The 21,308-nt window shown below is 39.0% G+C and overlaps 1 protein-coding gene across 1 annotated transcript; it reads left to right on the top strand.

Moving 5' to 3' along the window:
* Positions 1-5,118: 5,118 nt before the first annotated feature.
* Positions 5,119-20,839, top strand: LOC309509021 (uncharacterized protein; the record flags this gene model as incomplete). The annotated part of the gene is made up of 10 exons (XM_082183523.1): positions 5,119-5,179; positions 13,128-13,451; positions 13,551-13,931; positions 14,419-14,508; positions 17,772-17,828; positions 18,725-18,769; positions 19,241-19,321; positions 19,551-19,579; positions 20,513-20,581; positions 20,726-20,839. 10 exons carry the CDS (start codon positions 5,119-5,121, stop codon positions 20,837-20,839), a joined length of 1,251 nt encoding a protein of 416 aa, XP_082039649.1.
* Positions 20,840-21,308: the final 469 nt, after the last annotated feature.

Here is a 21,308-nt window from a genome sequence, read left to right as displayed (position 1 = left end):
GCCAAGTTCTGTCACAGGTCGGGGTGGGCCAAGCCAGACTGCACCCACCCCTGGAGACCGGGTACCACCTCGAGGAGCGTGTCAAGGAACCAAACAGCAGACAGAGGATAAAGGAATAACAATTTCTTTGAGTTAAAAGCGGATAGTTTAAAAGTCCTAATTAAAATCTTCCTTCTTGTCGCCAGAAGCAATTCGATGGGCCCCCTGGACCGGAGCGAGATGGACGTTCGTGAACACCCTGCGGCTCGTCGGAGAGAAATCAAAGGAGGACACACACCATCCAGGTAGGTCACTGGGTAAGTACTCTTTACAGGGCTCACAAGGAAATCTTGGCTACCCGGACCCCATTCAACTGGAACCAGGTAAGTACTCGCGGGCGGGGATGGAGCACGTCTCGGATGCTGTCCACAGGTAAGTATCCAGGGAGCGGTGGCCTCAGACTCGGACGGAGCACAGGGACACAGGTGGCGAGCGGGCCGGGCCAGGAGGGGAAACAGGTGAGTATCCCGGTAAGTGTCCTTGGTGCCAAACCAGTTAGAACGGGGCCTCCAGCCAAGACGTAGGGGATCCTTAGACCACAGGAAGACACTTCAATCAGAGCACGCGCCGCGGCTGATCCTCTTCCTTCTCAACAGGGACAGCGGCTTACAACATAGGCATGGAGGGCCACCAGGCCGAAGAACACTTTGAGCGAGACGCTCCCTTTCGGCTGTGTACTGCAACAACACAACAGAGTTCAATGGTTTCAGCGGTATACAAGCGCTCAACAGTAATACTTTCTCTCTTCTGAACAGGGCGGAGGCCTTCAATGGGACGTGTGGAGACCACCAGGCGGAGAGGACACTTGAGCGAGACACTCCACTTCGGCTGTGCACTGTAACCAGGTAGCAGGGTTTAACTATTCAACAGCGCAATAAACATTCAGTTAAAAATACCTTCTCTCTTCCTGACCAGGGCAGTGGCTTTCGGTGGGGCGTGTGAAGACCACCAGACGGGGAAGACACTTAGAACGAGACACTCCACTTCAGCGGTACACTGTATCAATGTAACAGGGTTCAACTGCTCAACCGCATATGAAACATTTAGTTAAATACCTTCTCTCTTTCTGAACAGGACAGCAGCTTTCAATAGGAGCGTGTGGAGACCACCAAACGAAGAGGATGCTTTAAGCGAGACACTCCACTTCAGCTGTCCACTGTAACAATGCAACAGGGTTTAACCATTCAACAGTAGATGAACATTCAGCTGCAATACCTTCTCTCGTTCTGAGCAGGACAGCGGCTCTCGTTAGGAGCGTGTGGAGACCACCAGGTGGGGAGGATGCTTTAAGCGAGACACTCCACTTCAGTTGTACACTATAACAATGTAGCAGGATTTAACCATTCGACAGTAGATGAAACATTCAGCTGCAATACCTTCTCTCGTTCTGAGCAGGACAGCGGCTCTCGTTAGGAGCGTGTGGAGACCACCAGGCGGGGAGGATGCTTCTCTCGTTCTGAACAGGGCAGCGGCTTTCGTGAGGGGCGTGTGGAGACCACCAGGCGGGGAGGATGTTTAAACGAGACACTCCACTTCAGTTGCACACTGTAACAATGTAGCAGGATCTAGCAGTTCAACAGCATATAAAACATTCAGCATTAATAGAGCCAGGCTGTCTCAAAGTGGTAAGTTGGGCGTTCGATATATCAAAACCTTCCTTGGAGACAGCAGGTGAAAGACTGTAAGGCGAGAGTGCACAGCAGACTACTATTACCTCTCCACCCGATGAACTTCACTCCATAACACAAACCGTGTGAATCGTCACTTCAGGCACTGCATTCCACTCGCACACCGTGCATTCGGGCCAGCACTCACCCACCGGTCTTCCTCCCACCAGATCAACTCTCGTCTCTCACAAGGGCTCAACTTCTCTCCAGAGACAGCAGAAGACGGTTGCAGCGATCGTCACATTCAGCGAAGGAAGGACAAAAGTTGGAGACAGATCAATAATTCACTCGGTGTACTAGTTCACTCGTGCCACACGCTTTCCAAACTCTCTCCACACCACTTCAGTGTTAGTGCAATAACAACGAATCCAATACTCATCACTTTGTGTCTTTCCCACTGCTGACGATAATCCCTTGGGTTTCCGTTGACAAATACTTCACTTTCTTCTTTCCACTTCTCAACTTCAATCTTCGCCCGCTTCACAGCCCAGCCTCAAATACAAGCAACCCGCCGACAAACACAGTATCTCACGGGAGGAGAACCACACGACAGTCTGTTTTCCTCTCTCTTTTTAAAGCCTCATCTGAATCTGTGTTCCTCTCCCAATGCTCTCTGTTAATTTCTCCACACCTGCTGTCAATCGGGCAATTGGCCTCGCTGCCATAGCAACAGATTTGCGGTGTGATGAGACGGGTATCCACAGGAGGTCTCCAAATAACACTATTCACGAGGGTTTTTAATCTCTTTTCTAATTGTTTTTGTCACACCGTGACATAATGATGGTGAAGGTGACATGTGACATGACAGGCAGACAAGTCCAATGAAAACAAACTAAACAGAACACAACAGTGACAGATATAAAATAAATTTCCAGGAGAGTTAGTTTTTGCTGTGTATATATAGATGAAGTGTGATCTTGACGCATCTGTCAGTGCAACACTTCTGGAGGTTGTGAATTTGTGGTTTCACAAGCACAAACTTAGTAGCCTAATAAAAGCTTCATTGTGCACACACACATTTAGCAACACAATGTGTTAGTGATGTGATGGGAAAAAAAAGTGTACATGAAAAAAATAACAAATAAATAGACACATACAAAATATTCTGAGGACACTGTATTTTTTGCCTTTCCATCATTCGTTTCTGATGTGATACTTCAAAATATGTATAATATGACCATATGGGGTGGCAGTGGCTCAGTGGTTCATGTAGGTTGTCTACAAACCAGAAGGTTGATGGTTCAATCCCCACAGCACTGCATCATGATGTGCGTCAGTACAGAGGCTACAACATTTTGAGGTGGAGGAGACAGCCTCACTCCAACCATTAGAAGGAAGGAAGCACTGAAGTGATCGAACTCCTTCGGGATCTCCTCACGGAGAGAAGACTCAATTCAATGAATAGTTCCACTTCTAAGGGGGAGCGAGCCTCTTTTTGAGAGGGTGCTCTCACAGAAGTGATGGTTTCTACGGCATAAAAATTAGTGAGGTAGTAACCATAACCTCCGCTTCCCGTTCTTTTTAGAACCAGACCTAGAACTCTCCAAGGTCTAGACGTGGGTGCCGTTGTGCCCCATCCCTGAGAATGTACTCAGAGGAAGGAGTCAGGAAGGCTGTCGAGAGGAGAGGTCGGTTGGGCCAATAAGGGGCAACTAGCAAGACCTGCTCCATCTCTTCCTGATTTTAGCACTGTAGTGCAAGAAGGCTCACTGGGGAAGAAGGCTTTCTGTGTCGAGGGATATCCACTCAGACAGGAGAAGAAACAGCTGGCAGAGGGATGAGTCCGGAGGGGCAACAGACGTGGCTGTGCGGCCCCGAACTGGTCCCAAAAAGAGTCTCCACTGTATCTGAACCAGAGGCTGCCGTGAGGCTTGTCAGCGGCACGATTGAGCAAGCCAGCAGAAATAAGTGGAATGAAGCGACCTTAGAAGCTTCTGGCTCCGAGGAGGTGGCGGGCGAGTTGCAACATGTGAGGGGAGCGCAGCTCGACGGTCGCAATGTTGTCAGAACAGTACATGCTCGCTGAGCAGCGGTGTCTCGAAGCGAGGAAACTGTAAGCAGCTCGAGGCAATGAATGCCAATGCAGTCAGAGAGCGCCCAGACCTCTGTTACTGCATGCCCTTTATACGTGGCCCCTCAGCCGATATTAGTTGTGATCACGAGAACTGTTTGTGATTTTGCTACAGCAAAATGTTTTTATTTTTTGTCTGAAGGATTATATAGCTAATTGTAAATAACAAGAGGATGTTGGTTAGAAGTCTATTATTAAATGCTATAGATTCAGAATATGCTGAAGTTTGTATACAAGTTTGCTGCTAGTACAGGCACACATTTATTTTCCTGTTGGTTCTTTGCAATGTTGGGACATATGCTGGCAAATGTAACCTAACAGTTGACTTGCCAAATCACTTCCATTTGTTTTATTAATAAAATTAATATAGGAAGTAAATTCTTTATGGGTCATCATAAATACTTTGCTTTAAAAGTACCAAGTAGTCACACACACACACAAAAGATGCATTGATAATCGTTACCCTCTGAATCATAATCGAATCGAATCGTGAGGTGCCTAGAGATTTCCACCCCTATTTGCTTTAGTTGGGCTTTTGACCCTTGACTTTTTATGTACCCTTATTTTAACACTTTTGAGTGTGGTCTAAGATAAGTTCCCAGGAGAGTTAATTTAACACTGGAGTTTTTGCTGTGTATATATAGATTAAGTGTGATCTTGACGCATCTGTCAGTGCAACACTTCTGGTGGTTGTGAATTTGTGGTTTCACAAGCACAAACTTAGTAGCCTAATAAAAGTTTCATGGTGCACACACACATTTAGCAACACAATGTGTTAGTGATGTGATGGGAAAAAAAAGTGTACATAAAAAAAATTGACACATAAAAATTACTTTGAGGACACTGTATTGGGTCACTTAAAAATAACTATTTTTCATTATGTTGAAATTGTTTTCTCTGACAAATAATCAGTAGCTACAATAGCTGGGTTTCCATCCAAAGGTAAAGTTTAGAAATGTTGCGTTTCCATCACTCGTTTCTGATGAATATCAGAATTCTTCAAAATATGCTTAAAAACAGGGTGATGGACACATAGCTAATGAGAGCATAAATATATGTTTGTATTGATTTGTGTGGAACTGTTCATTTTAAAGCACTTTGTTTAGTGTCAAACATAATACTTCTTTATGGACTTGGTTGGTTTCTGGACGCCGCTGTAAAGTCAACACAGTTTTACACCAGAGATCTTTCTGATCGCTTCTTCAGCTGTGTCATAGAGTCAGGACTAAACACTCAGTTGAAGAGATCAGAGGAAGTAACCAACCAGAGGAGGAGCTGATGATGTTTAAAGGAAGAGCTGTAACTATAAATAGTGAAGAGGAAGACTGACAGAAACACAAAATGGCTGATAAGTGTGATCTGTGTCTGCTGGGACTGATCATTCTCTCTTCACTTCTCACAGGTAAAGAAATCTCTATTTTCTCTAAAGACATTTAGTGGAATTAGTCTGGAAAGAGTTTATTTGAACATGCTCAGTTTATTCTTGCACACATTCACGTTGTGATCTCAGAGTTGTGTATTGATACACACAGATCATACTGTATTATTCCGGATACTGGACATAGTGTCACTCAAACATCTGATGATGAAGAATTATCTTCATATTAAGAGTGTAAGGGTGGATTTCCTGCAGAGGTTCAAGCTGCAAGACTGCCGAATGACTAAAGAAAAGTTGTCAGCAAGATGGTAGAAAACTGTACATTTCTTGTCTATTCCACCCACTGCTACTTATACCAACGACGGAAATAAGCGCAGTTACAATAGATTAATATGTGGGAGAGCGTTGCTATAGAGAGTGACGATATTGTATTGCAATATGTAGCACTTCAAAGTCAATACCAAATCAAAACTATTTAGCACTTTATTTGTAATTGAGGTTTAATGACAAAATATGGTTATAGTTATACTTAAAATAGTTACAAAATAGATGTATGAGATGATGATAATTTATACTATTAATCTTAGCCAGCATGTAAATGTTTCCTGAGAAAGAGAGAGAGAGAGAGAGAGAGAGAGAGAGAAAAGAGGAAGTAAAGAAAGAGAGCCAGAGCATAAAAAAAGACAGAGCAACAGTTTCAATCTTCTTTTATCCTTTCCTGACCATGTAACTTTAACCCAACTGTGAGACGTTTAAACTGACCAATCAGATAATTTGAACTTCCCCCACCGTACTAAAGGTGTGACAATTCATCGACCCCCAAAATACACACATTTTGGCCTACAGGCCTTGATCACTATCTGTGTCTTTGGGAACTCAAAATGGTCCTTGTGGTGGAAAGAGGGGGTAGAAAAACAGTCAAGATTATTTCAGTTCTACAAGAGTGTGTCAGTGATTTGAACAGCTCTCTGATAAAGACTAATAGTTTATTCTGGAGAGTGTGTTGTTTGCATTAAGTGAGGAAAAAAAGGTTAACACTTTACAATAAGGGTATATGAATAATCATGTACTAATACCTGGATTAATACTTAATTCAACATGAACTAATGATAATTGAAAGCATGAACTAATCATGAACCACTGAAGAGTTATCCTGAACTACGACTGGAGTCATTATGGATTCACGCATGAATAACGGCAGCCTTAACTACATGTTAGTACATGTTTGATAGTTAATGCATTCATTAACAAACTGCCTCTTTAAGAAGGAATAAGAAGTACCCTGACTGCACCTCCGTTCTCTGAATTCTGGAAAAGTCACAAAACAACTTAAATGAGCTGAATACTTGTTGTGTTATAATATGATCACAATATGAGCTCATCCCAGATAGAAATGTTCTTGGACATGGACTCCAACATCGCTCTAATGTCAAATATTGGAAACTTCATTAAACAACTCCACAAACAGCATTACCAGCTTCACTTATTACTAAACAGATTTACTTCTGTCATATGTGTACAAACGTGCTTATTGAGATTAACAGAGGTTTAGATGTTGATGATTTATTAATAATAGTTTGGTTTAATCAGTGTTTGTTTTAGTTGGTCAGTTTGACTCTTGATGTTTTAATGTTAGTTTTTCTCTGGCTGCTGGAACTGTGTGTTATGGCAAGAACAGTAAAAGTAAATGTGTTCTAGTGTTGGGTCGGTCATGAACGATTCGTTTATTTTGAACAAATCTTTAATATGACTCAGGACTACTGGGTTGTCTCAGAGAGCGATTCATTCATTTTGTGTTGATCACACATGCGCAAAATCCTATGGGTTCTGTACCGGAAAGAGAAATGATTAGTTCATCTCTTGAGTCTTCGGGTCTGATTCTTCGGAGTCTTTCGTTCTTTTGACACCTGACGTGATGTGACAGCGTTTTTGGTCTCAATCTCCATTTCTTATAGCTTTCTTATTTCTTTCAATTCAACATTTTTTGAGTTTCTATCATGATGGTTCTTCTCCATATGAATGTACCAAAGAGTTGGTTATTTAAACTTTATCTATAATGGGGAAAATCACTTTGATATATATATATTTGATATATATTATCCTAATAACAACATATAGTTGCGTGACATAAAAACGAATGACTCGAACCCTAGAGATGAACTAATACATTTTGTATCCTTGCATTGCAACTTTTTTCTTATTCTAAATGTGATCAACATTTGATGTGTTTGGGAAATTTGGCTATTGACATGTAACATGTTAAATACATTCTGCTGAAATGAACGAAATGACTTGAAAAAAGATTTGTTAATTTGGCTGAGTTTGTTTTCGAAGGGAATATTCCCCACGATCAACGTCAATGCTTTCATGTTTGCGCGAATCATTTCACACACCAGACTGCTTTACAAAGGAGGGTCAGTATAAAGCTGGTTTTGCTAAGAAGCTGCTCCTGAAAAAATGATCGGTACCAACTATTCGTGTTCCTGCTGCACCTCCAGGAGAAGAAGTGAGTGTAACGTTTTATTAACCGTAATATTAAAGGGGGGGTGAAATGCTATTTCATGCATACTGATTTTTTACACTGTTAAAGAGTTGGATTCCCATGCTAAACATGGACAAAGTTTCAAAAATTAAGTTGTACGTTTGATGGAGTATTTCTGTGCCAAAAATACTCCTTCTGGTTTGTCACAAGTTTCGGAAAGTTTTTTTCGAGTATGGGCGTGTGTGACGTCAGATGGGGCGGAATGTCCTTATACGGGTCCTAAGGGCACTTCTCCTGGAAGGGCGCGCGCGCACCCGTAGACCAGAGCGAGAGAGCGAAAGCAGTACGCCCATCAAAGCGCTGTGCTCGCCTTTAGGGAAGTATTTGCCGGATTTGCAGATCGTCTAATGCTTAAGGATGGAGCAGTCCCAACGATAAAGGTTCACGGTCGTGCGTTGGAACCGCAGGCGGTGAGTTAAACTGCTTCAAATGTCTGTGTGTTGTTAGCTATCGGCGCTAGGCACAGCAAGTAAACAGCATGACCACGTATAGTTAATGTATCTATGGAGCATGCGATGTATGGTGTGTGTGTGATTCGTGCTTGTGATTCTTTAGCTCCGCCCACACGGCACGCCTCCAGCCGCTCGATTTTTTCCGGAAAGACTCGGTACAGTCTATCTTTCTTTTATAAATATAATAAAACTAAAGACTTTTTGGAGATATGATGCAATACTACTCTATAGGTACTCAAGATTAACATGAGATTGACTGAAACTGAGTGAAAGTACGACTGAAACCAATTCGTTGATTGGCCGGCTGTTTTCAGGCCGGAGGAAAACTGATAGACAGGTCGCTATCTCAGACTGAGTACAGAAGCGAACTGAAATTGAGCGAAAGTACGAAGTCTGACGTAGTCAGGCTAGTGTTTTCTTACAATACCAATGATAATTTTTAATTAAAGTATATTACAAACTTTTAATTTAGACCCTAAAGAATCATATTAGCTTGTTCAAAAATGGCATTATATGACCCCTTTAAGAGAGACATGAATCTGATATAAATTTTTAAACGTTCTTTATAATTTTTAATTAGAACATCTAGTTTCTTCTACTCTTCCATGCAATACTTTCATGGAAACTGGACACTTTTCTTCTCTTCTTCTCTTGAGATGCTTTGGCTCTTATGAGTCAGTAAAGAGAGAGATCTGTCTCATTCGCTTTCACTTTTACTTAATGTTTAATATAATTTACTTAATATTTGATTCATGTAATGATTGATTAAAAACTTTAAATACATTCTGCTGAAATGAACGGAACTTGATAAAAGATTTTTTCATTTTGAAGAACGAGATTCAAAGATCCGAGTCAGTAAAATGATCCGAACGTCCCACTACTAATGTGATCAGATGATGTCAGCTACTTGATGATGACGATAACGATATAATCATCATGTAGTGCTCTGGGGTGCGTTTCCCGAACAACGACGTAACTCGCTGCTTGACTATCATAGTACGATGCATCGTTGAGGAAATCAACTAGCTCGTCACGACTGTTTCCCGAAACTTATTGTCGCAAAGTGGTCGTTCAACCACGTTGGTTTATGACGTCACGCAGGTGGTGGAGTAATAACTTCTGTTAATGAATCTGTTTGAGATCAAATTAACGGTAAATTACAGACATTGCATCTGAGGACTATTTCTCATTTTTCTCAGTTATTTTGCTTTATTTCCAGATTCAATCATATGCTCGTTCTTACATAGTAGAGCACGTTCACACATGCGCACTCTTCAATAACGGTGCTTTAAATCTCTTGACAAACTAAAAGACGTAAATTACATTTGTATGTATTCTAAATAAAAGACACAGGTTGTACTGAATGTCAGCTTGCTTATTTTGCTCAAGATAAGGATTTATTTAGTCCACATGTCATGCAAACTAGAAACTCTGCTTCTAACCACAGGTCGAGAGCTGTCATTCCAACTACACAACTTTGTGAATGTCCGTTAGAACGAGGGTTTCGGGAAACACACCCTGATCAGCTGACCTCTTCTAGACTGTCATGTCTGTTATTAATTACATATAATTGATTAGAGTAAAACATATAGAAACACACTAAACATTTTGAACTACTGTTTCACTTAGATACACTCAAACCTCAAGAATCAGCGCGTGAATCTCAATAACGGTGACGTGCTTCATAAAGAAACCAGGGATGGGCAAACTCTGTCCTGGAGGGCCACTGTCCTGTAGAGTTTATCTCCAACCCTGATAAACTCTCCTGCCTGTAGCTTTCTAGTAATCCTGGAGACATTGATTAGCTGTGTTTGAAAAAATAACCACAACAAAAAAGAAAAGAAAACACAACAACTATAACAGTATAACAGTGGCCCTCCAGGACCGAACCCTAATTTGTCCTTTGGGGTCAATATGACCCAGTCGACTTTTCTTTATCAAAAAAAAAAAAAAAACACAATAAATCCAGAATAAATCTGAAATTATCCATACGTACTAGAGCACAAATGACGAACACTTACACACACACACACACACACACACACACACACACACACACACACACACACACACACACACACACACACACAGGTGTGTTTACTCTTTACTCGTGTTCCTATCCGCTTACTGCTGTTTTTATTTACTATTATGTACAAAAATGTGTTTCTTATTCTAAGGTTAATAATTTTTTACATTTGGATTATTGAAATAAATATGTAACTGCATTCAAGTCTTTTCTATTAGTGTCATTACTGCAAATTTATGCGGCATTATTGCAAAAACAAGACACTTCAAAAGACCTCAAATAACAACAAAAAAATACTGATTTAATGTATTTTAAAATGTTTCAATATATATATATATATATATACATATATATATATATATATATATATATATATATATATATATATATATATATATATATATATTCATAACAAAAGCTGTTATAAGAGCAGTCAGTCACATCAAAAAAAAAAAAAAAAAAATGAATGGATCTCTATGGCGCTTCTGCTGGAAGTGTATGGTAATTACACTTTTTGGCAAAACTAGGGGAGAGCGGGGCACAACCTAACGCTTTTTGACTTTCTCAGTTTGTGTAAATCTACTTATGGTTCAGAGTATTTATTTTTCCCACATTAATTTCCCACATGTCTAGTACAATTATGTGGTTTTGTTTTATTAATACAGTATATACTTTTTCCTTGACATACCCCGAAAGAATGGAAGTGAAATGTGACAACATGCCCCATAGGTGGGGTACATTGTAACATGTGTGGGGCACATTGTAACATAACATATGACAGCTTAAAATGTTATCTGATCTAATAAAAAATATATACAAAACAAACTAAAATATTTTCTAAATAAAATACAATTAAAAAACTTTTTCATATAAAATAATAGCAATTTTTAATAATTAAATATAAACAAATTTTTGAGTTTTGACTACGAACACATGAAAACACAGCTATACAACATAGTTCAAAACAAATAAATAATTAGTCATTTCTGAACATTGACTCTCAGTCTTTATTCACCTTTTTCTCACGTTTTCCCAATAAAATTAATAAAAGTATAGAATATAATAGCATATTTCTAATAGGGGCTCATTGTAACGCAGTGTTACAACATACCCCCGCCTGCACAACTGGGATTTAAACCCTGCTAGTGTCTTCTGCTAGTTAGCGAAGCATATCTCAACTGTTAAATAACATCTTGGAGATTCATATAATATCAGATTTGTCTTATTTTAAATAAACACAAAAAAATTGAGATGAAAAATGAACTTAAGTAAGAAATTTACTTTTGCTATGGTTTAATAAATGTCTATGGATATCTTCCAAAAAAATAATAATTTTGGCGGAATTTTTTTTTCTATATAGTGTTGATATGGCAACTAGTAAATACACAAAGTTTCGTCATCCAAGCATGTGCGGAAGTATTTAAAACAAGCGTGTTACAACTAGCCCCGCGTTAGGTTGTGCCCCACGCTCCCCTATATTATCTACAAAAAAAAAAAAAAAAAAAAAATTCTAACCAGCAGATGAAGAATTATGCATCTCACACCTAGATCAATATCCAGAAACAACTCAGATTTCATTTCGATCATCATTAATGTGTTTTTTTATTATTCTTTTTTTTATTATTATTATTATTCTTTTTTATAAAAAGGTAATATTTCATATGCATGCTAATGGTGTAGCTGAGGTATTTTGCAGTAAATAGGTACAAAAGTACTTCAAATCTCCCAAAACATAGCATCAATGTATAGATGAGAAGTAAACCAAAAAAAAATATATATATATATTATGTGTATTATTAAAAATTTTAAAAATGTTTTAAAAAAATACAATCACTCTATAATTTTTTTGTAAATTTGTTTTTGGGTCATATTGACCCCAAATGCACTGAGTGTAAACAGGAATCTAGAGACATATGAGGAAAAGATGGTTCAGTCCTGTCCCTGCTGGGAAACTTCCCGCTAAAACTGTATAAGAATGTTTAGAGAGTGTTATCCTTCCTTTTAGGAGAACATTCTGGTAACAAAAATACAATTATCTACAGAAAACATTACGAGAACAGGTAACACTGAGTGTAAACATGTAACATAATGCTCTCAAAACATTCATAGAACAACAACATTTCTATCTGGGATGAGCTTATTGTCAAGTCAAGTCACCTTCATTTATATAGCGCTTTTAATAATATTGATATTGAGATCATAGTATGAGCACACAGTGAATGCGCTGTGAGTAAAAGAACTACAAATAACCTTTATCTTTTGTTTTGTTGTACTGGTGGTGTAAAGGAATACAAATATTCTCCTAGTGCATGTTTACTCATATTGTATTAAATGATTTGTTAATGCATTATTTTGTCATGACTTTACTTGAGAGGGCCCTAATCATGATCAAATTCACTGTTAACTACTTCCCAAACTCAGCTCATGATTGATCATAAACTTCCTATCAAACACACAACGAGTGTTCAGCTCAGTGAAGTGATGTTGTGTGGTCAGAGAACAGAAGTACAGTATCATCACGACTGTGTCTGGATGGAGAGTGAACTACTGATCCCAGCAAACCTTCCCTGAGTTTTGCTCCTTCCTTTGGGAACTGTTCCACAAATATTCTTTGTTGGTTTTGAATTGTTATTTTGTATTTAGCTGTGCATAAGTCACAGTAGGGTGAGTTTGAAGGAAAGAGAGAAACACAGAACAGATAAAGAGCTTTTAAGGGCAGTTATTAGTGTATTTTCTACAGTTGAAGAGGAGGATCAACTAATCCTGTGCCGTCCAGTAATGTTTATGACAAAGCTGACATCAAGAGTTCAAGATATGATGATATTACATTATTTCTTATTCCTATTATTATAAAAGACTGTATGATTTGAATCTTCTGGTTTTTATGCTGGTATGGTTTATTGTTTTAATTTATTAATATCATAATGATGACTGAGATATACTGAGTTTCAGGTATCAGTGGAGCAGAAGTGACTCATGATTTCATCAGTTCTGGTGAAAATGTGCGTCTGTCCTGTAATAATGCTCTTCCTGACTGCAAATCTAAAACTACATGGACCTACAGCAGATTCAGACATTCAGGGACAGTTGCACTGATTGAATTAGGGATAAAGAAGAACGACACAGAGAAACATGAGAGACTGAGTCTGGAGTCTGACTGCTCTCTGAACATCAAGAACGTCACAGAAGAAGATTGTGGATTTTACACCTGCCGACAATATGTGAACGGACAGAAACAAGGACCTGGTGCACGTGTTTATCTGCATGTTCTTCATGGTAAGTTTTAGATTATCTGGTCAATTGTGTTCAATTTAAAATTCTCCCTTTAAACTCAGATGATGATTAAAGAGTCTGTGATTTGTGTCTTGTGTTCAGTTTCAGTGTCTTCATCATCATCATCATCATCATCTTCTTCTTCTTCTTCATCATCATCATCATCTTCATCCTCACAGACTGAGATCAGTCCAGGCCGCTCTGTGACTCTCTCCTGTCAGTTGTATTCAGATACTGGATTCTCCTGTGATGAATGGGTTCGTTCTGTGGGATTTGAGTTGTTGTGGGTGAATCAGGCTGGTGTTGATCTGAAGACAGACTCCAGATATCAGATATCATCATCATCATCAGATCAATATCGCTGTATCATCATCACTCTGACTACAACACTCCTGAATGAAGATAACAACAGAGAGTGGAGATGTCGGCTTACTCGCAGAAATCAACTCGAGACCTCAGTCAGATACACTGTCAAGTATTCAGGTGAGAAAACACTCTTTTCAGACAGATTTGTGAAAACTTTCACTGGCTCTACTCTTTCTGATGGCTTCATACGTTTGGCAATTGTAAAATATTAGTGGTCAAAGTCATAAAGTGCATAACAATCCTAATAATTCCCAATATTGACCTCCTATGGGTCATACTAGGCTAAACTAGACTCTTCTGACTTATGCAATATTTCATGTATGACCCGTGAGGGAAGTCAATATTGGGAATTATAAGGATTATTATGCAGTTTGAGGAATTCTAAGGCTTAATAATGTCATTGATTCAGGAAAGCTGAAGGTTTATGGGAAGCAGCTCACTGTGTTTCACTCTCATATAAACCAGGAATAAATGATACAGTAACATCTCTCTTCTCAACTACTGCCACTGTAAGCTGTGATGATTGAACACAAACTGCATGTCATGATCAATATGAAAATATGATGTTAATGTCCTGATGCGTCTGAACATTCATCTTCTGCAGCTCCAGTCGCTTCAACAACACTGACTCCAGTCAGAAGCTCAAACTCTGAGAAGACATCAAGCCGAACTACAGCAGCAGCTTCTACACAAGGTTCATGATCACATGATCACTGTCACATGCAGCGTTTATACGCCCACGTATAAATCTAATTAATTATTATTCATAACGAATTATGATCAATAATTAATAATTCACTTATTTTTAATTATCTTCAGAATTTACCGTAGCAGAATCAATAGTATGATCATTTTATCAGTTCATCCAATGAACAGAAAGCATAAACAAGTATTAACTCTAGGAAATATAATATCTTCCTGGCCAAGAAAGAATTAATCCCCAGCTAACAATAAATTAAGAAATAATCACGGGTAAAAGCATCGGTAGCTTAGATCGAAGTTCAAGACAATAAGATGTATAAACAGATTACCACAAGTAATCTCTTTGTTAAAATACGAACAATACTTTATTGATTATATACTAACACATAGAACTAATATCTAACACACACACACACACACACACACACACACACACACACACACACACACACAAACACACACACACACATTCATACGAGTTGCAGAAGGAAAAAGAGTAAGGAAAGATTACGTTTTAAGAGTGAGTTTAAGAGTGAGATGATGAAATCCCAAGTTTATGCACTTTAAGACCTGACCTGGAACGAACCATCAAATCATTAATTTAACCCTTCTATCGTTTCTTAGACAGGTTATTAAATGTATATTAATACACCAGTTCAGCTCTTAGTCTGGAGGTAGCCTACTTGCTGGTCTTTGCTTTTGGGGATTCCCTTTTGTTGCGTGAAAAGGGGTTCTCCCGGTCCGTTTCGTTGGCTGGTGTCCTCGTGCCTGATGTCTGGGGCGTTGATGTCGGATGGTTGAAAAGTCTTTGAAGTTGAAAGCGTGCGTTGCAGCCATGAATCGTGGACCGAAACTTTGCAGCAAAACTTAACTTAAAACCGAGACTCACAACGGAAAATAAAGGAAAACTTTAGAAAAGAAAAGACAACTTAGACGAGAGTAGTAAGATGGCTTGAATAAAGCTGTTGAACCCGTTCTTCTGATCTTAATTTGGGTTCTTTGTCTCTGCGTTTACATGGTTACTCGTCTGATTGAGATCTTCATCCTTTTTCTGCCCATCTCTCTTGAGAGTGGTAGCAGAGCGTTTCTTGGGGGTGAACCCAGAGAGCTAGAGTTAGAGAGCCGATCGAAGAGAGAGTTAAGAGAGTTAAGAAAGTTAAGAGAGCGAACTTTGTTTTGGGTCTAAGATTTTAAACTCAAAGTTTTCCAACCTCCAGGATGGGTTCTGGCCAATTAGACACTGGCAAAATTTAGAAGGTGGCGTTCTTTTCAGTTCTGATCGTAAATTATCTTATCTGGGGGGTTTCCTTACTAACAGAGAGAACAGATGCCACAGTTTAGACATGATCAGTATTATAAGAATATGAAACATTTTACACAGATTTCAATCAAGCCATCTTTTGAATCAAGAGCGTACGATCATACTGATATGAAACACAACACACTTTCATTCAAACATCTAACAGTTATAACATTACATGAGTTATATGGTATCTAAGCATATTAAACACACATATAAGTTGCGGACACAAAATAGAGTTATGTAGTTGCATGATGTTTGATTCTGAGTCCATTGAAAATTGTTCTTGAATGATTTTATGTATAGTTATTGGTAAGAATCAGTTCTCTGGATTGACGAGAAAAAGAACTCTGTTTGTTCGTTCAGAGGTCTTAAGGGGGAAGGGGTCAGGAATGTTGTGGGGGAAAACAACATCTGCTGGTATCGATCCGTCTTGCAAACTATCGAAGTTGACCAGTTCTGCCTTCAGTTAACCAATAAAAGTCTTTGGTTACAGACTCTCTGGAGCCTGGGTGAGTTATGTCTCTGGGATGTGAAGACCCTTGTGTCAGACCTTGGTCTCTGTCTTTCTCTTAACCAATCAGTAATTTGGCAACAAAGCTAGCATTTGACCAGTTATGTGTTAGTGCTGGGGGCTCTTTTAAATAGCCAGACCGGTTGGCGCCTGGACCCCATGACAAGATTGATGAGGATGGAGAAGTCCTGACCAAATCTTCCTCTTTGTTCGGCAGGAAGTGGAAAGTTTGAATTAATCTTCTGGAAGAAGATTAGTCTGCGTATTGGTTCATACCCATTGTCGCTACACACACATCATCAGTCTCTCGCTTCAGTGGTTTGCACTGGCTCTCACAGACTGCTTTATCATCACACACATTATAATCAAAAAAAGCTCTTTAGTCAGATTTGTCAGTGAGTTTTGATACATATGACCGGCCCTATTTTAAAGGTCCAAAGCGCACAGCGCAAGTTCACTAAGGCGTCTAAATCCACTTTTTTTTTTTTTATTAAAACGATCGTTGAGACAGTTTCTTCAAGTTGGCTTGAGAAAGTTTGAAGTTTAAAGTAGTTTAACGTTTTGCTAGTTTAACGACAGGAAAAATGATCTGTGCGCCCAGTGCATGTTCTAAAAGTGTTGTCCTTTTTCTCTTAATGAGTAATGGGTATGTTTTGTCTCTATTCTCTTAATGAGTAATGGGTGTGTTTTGGGCGTAACGTGAAATAAACCAATCAGAGTCTCATCTCCTTTTAAAAGCCAGTTGCGCTCGTGAAATGGCGGATTCGCTATTTACATGTCGGAATTTGCAAACGGAAATACTGAACGCTTCTAGCGAGGAAACGGATCTGCTCGTGTGTGAGTTTAAAGTTGTGTGTGTGTGTGTGGTTAATGGGACAATCTACGGGACAAGCAGGATTCACCATATCTTTATGTACACAATAATAATCTTTTACATTGTAATCGTTTTATTTTTAGTATTTGGCACGTTTGTGTGCTCCTGTGCGTGTAATAAGCAGAGTGTGTGTGTAATAAGCAGAGTGTACGCGCGTTGTGGACCCGCCTATAGGCACACATTCCTAACACGCTCTTTAAATAACAAATAACTAAATATTGCGCCATTGACTTTAGACCAGGTTTCAGTTGGTCAATGGCTCAGTCTAATTCAGTTCCTCAAAATAGCAACACATCGACAAAGCGCCTGAACACCCATGAGTGCACAGATGCTCACATACATTTGCTATTTAAAACAACGTGTCGCAGGACGTGAAAATGAAAACTGTGTCGGGCTGAAACTAGCTAAACACACTTGCGTCTCGCCTGGCACTGTATTGCGCGGGTGTATGAATGGGCCAATAGTGAGGATTTATTAAACATACAGCAGTTTGTAAAATAAATGCCTTGATATTATGTTCATGCATTAAAAAATGACATATTTCTATTTCCATTTTGTTTTTAATAGTTGTAACATCAACTACAGCAAAAATTCCAGATACCACAGCAATCTCTCTGAATCCAGGTGTGTATGAACATCATCTTCATTTGACCGACTCACGGAGTTTTCTACAATCATGAATCTTCTCTGAAGTTGTTCGAACAGCTGATCACAAATTTTGACTCAAGCCATGTTTAATTTGTAATCTACATCACTTTCTAATTAAATTCTCTTGTACATCACCAACAACCCATAAACATGAAAACTAATATCGTTAGTACATATGAGGTACAGTCTGTTAGTGTGCGGATATATATATAAACAACTCTCTGGACTACTTGTTGGCAGAGGGGGCGGAGTTTAGGGATAGGGACCAATCGGGTTGCAGCCTCAACAAGGGGGTGGGGGGAATATTGTAGTGAAAATGACCTCAGAGGACGTCAGTATTAAAGGTGCTGTATGTAACTTCTTCACTCTACTAAAGCATAAAAATACCATAATATGTTTGCAGATATTTAGGAAACATGCTGAGTTCACACACTCGCTTCTCTGAAAAACACTTCTACAGCCAGTTATTTACTTATTATTTATATTCAGTCGGATTTTGTTTTGGTCTGTGTGACTCCGCCCACTGCCAGTTCAGCCAATAGTATTCCCACACCCCGGGATGCCAGATAGCAGGAAAACACAGCGTATCGCAGCCATCAAACAAACTGGGTCAGAGATTGCAGGCTCGTTCTGTTGCGTGTCCTCAAACTGGCGACCGGCGTAAGTGTCGAGTCTGAGGAGGCGGGGAAACTATGATCTCTGATATTTTGAACATAACTCATCCCATGTTAGTGTGAGCAGCTTCAGGACTGATACTGCAGCTCTGGACTACAGCAGTTTGTAAAATAAATGTCTTGATATTATATTCATGCATTAAAATATTATATATTTCTATTTCCATTTTGTTTTAACAGATGTAACATCAACTACAGCAACAACACTTACTCCAGACACCACAGCAAACTCTGTGAATCCAGGTGTGTATGAACATCATCCTCATTTGACCGACTCGTTGTTCGAGCAGCCGATCACAGATTTTGACTCAAGCCATGTTTATTTGTAATCTACATCACTTTCTAATTCCATTCTCTTGTACATCAACAACAATCATAAACATGAAAACTAATACCGTAATGTAAAAAGTAACTGTCATTAAATGTCAGACACATCATTCTCATCCAGACAATCCTAAACAATCATGTCACATTCATTTAGTGAACATATGAGGTACAGTCTGTTAGTGTACAGATGGCTTTTAATACATATCAATTTCTATAAAATCATCATCACAAGCATCAATTTACATGATAAATAAAGATAATCATGCTATTAAATATGCCATTTTCATTTTGGTTAAACACAGTAAGATAGTCCTGCTAATGGTGTATCTCTCTATACTCTCTCTCTCTCTCTCTCTCTCTCTCTCTCTCTCTCTCTCTCTCTCTCAGTGATTGTGATTGTTGTTGCCGCTTCATTCGCTCTTCTCCTTCTGGCTCTTATTCTCTGGGTGATTCGTAAAAAAAGAGCAGGTGAGTTTTTCATTTTTGTAACAACAGACAAAAACATCTGATAAAATAAATATGTAATTTAGACAAATTTCTTTCTCTAAAAGTGAAGAGAAATCAATGAGTTAACAAAAATAATGTTTCTATTCTACAGCGCTAGATTCTTCTAGACTCTTTTAAAAACTGATTGTCATCTGCATTAGAGACTGTGTGTGTGTTTGATCATAAACTTTCCCGTGACATTATGTTTCAGGCAACAGAAGAGGGACTGGTGACTCTGTGGTAAGTATTGCAGGTTGATCCTTGAGTTATTAATGTTCATAAGGACTGACCCTGAAATATGACACTCTTATTACTCAGATTATAAAATGTCAGGGTTCTCAGCAGACAGTTCTGTCAGTCTTGTCTTAGTTTAATCTGTCTTTATTTGTGTTGGCCATGTGTTCCTCTTGTCCCGCCTCCTAGTTTCCAGTTACGCCCTCTTGTTTAGTCGTTGATGAGTCCTCTCAGTCTGAGTGTGTGTTCACCTGTTCTTTGTCTGAGGGGCTGTTCACATGACATGGTTTTCAACTAAAAACGTAAAACTTTTTATGCGTTTTGCCCGTTCGTTTACACGACAATGGTGTTTTGGGGCCTGAAAACGCAAAGTTTTGAAAACGGGTTTCAAAGTGCAAGTATTTGAAACCGGTCTCCGTGTAAACAACAAAAACGTTAATCTGTGAAGACGATGAGGTCATGCACATGCGTATTACGTGTTCAGTCTATAGTGTTTCATCGCCATCTAGTGGCCTGGCAGCAGAATACAGCGTTTTTTGTTGTTTTCGTGGATCTGTGTGAATGGGGATCGTTTTGACAACAGTGTCTTCTGTACGCGGAAAACTTGAAGGAAACATTTTTAAGCATATAGTTTTCGTGTAAACTTACCCTGAGTGTGTTGTGCCTGTGACTAATTGCCCATTGTTCTAGTTGTGGATTTCATCATGTGTTGTTCCTGTTGTGTGGGTCAAGTCAAGTCAATCATCCTGTCATGTTACAATAGGATCTGTCATCATAACGTCATGTCTGTATAATAGATTTTCACAAAACATTTATGTGAAATTGCCAGGACACGCGTTTTACACATATATTACCTGAACATTTGCAGAACCTGAGGAAAATATTATTGATGGATGGTATTTAATAGCTTGATTTTTCCATATTTCCATTGATGTTTAGGAGCAGACAGATGATGTGACTTATACTGAAGTCGCTGCGTACAGTAAAAAACGAGGAAAAAAGAACAAGGTGAGCGAACACTTCCTCGATGTTGTCCAGCTTCTCTCAACATGATTTTTGTATATTTTCCTCTTATATGCAGTTCTTCATGAATTGAGCTCAAACAACATGCTGTAATAATCGTGGGTTGAAACAACTGTGATGTTCATTCAGGTTCGCTGTGATGATAAAGTGACTTATGCTTCCATCAGAGGAGCAAAAGCTGGAGCTCAGGAGAACTGCAGTCAACTTTATGCCTCTGTGAACAAGAACAAATCAGTCAAATAATTATACAAAACCCACATGAGCAGAGGAATATCACTCTAATATAACTCAATCCTAATGGGTTCATTCATTGTTAATGCTTTCAATGTCTTTTACATGTTAACAAACAAACTGTAACAGATTGTTGTCTTTTGTCCTCTTTGTGTTCTGGCTTTGAGTTCTAGCGCTTCCAGAACTGTTTTAATAACCTTTGGTCTTTAGTTTAAATTTAGCAATGTGGAACTAGTGTGACTACATACTTTCAGTAGTATTTTCAGAGCGGTGAACTCACTGTTGAGGTTTGGAAACATGTTTCTGCTGAGTGTGAGAACTCTGTTAGTTTAACCACACGTTTTTAGAGAAACACATGTGGTTAAAGAAGAAAGAAAGAAGAGGAACTGACATCTTAACCCACACAGAACTGATCATCCCTGAACCCAGTTTGGACTGAACCTGGTAAAACAAAAATAACTTATTTAATGGATTAATACAA

The sequence above is a fragment of the Leuciscus leuciscus genome, assembly GCF_965113295.1.
Source record: "Leuciscus leuciscus genome assembly, chromosome: 1".
Taxonomy (NCBI): Eukaryota; Metazoa; Chordata; class Actinopteri; order Cypriniformes; family Leuciscidae; genus Leuciscus; species Leuciscus leuciscus.
The sequence above is the reverse complement of the archived record's forward strand: the minus strand, read 5'-3'. Positions and strand labels throughout refer to the sequence as shown.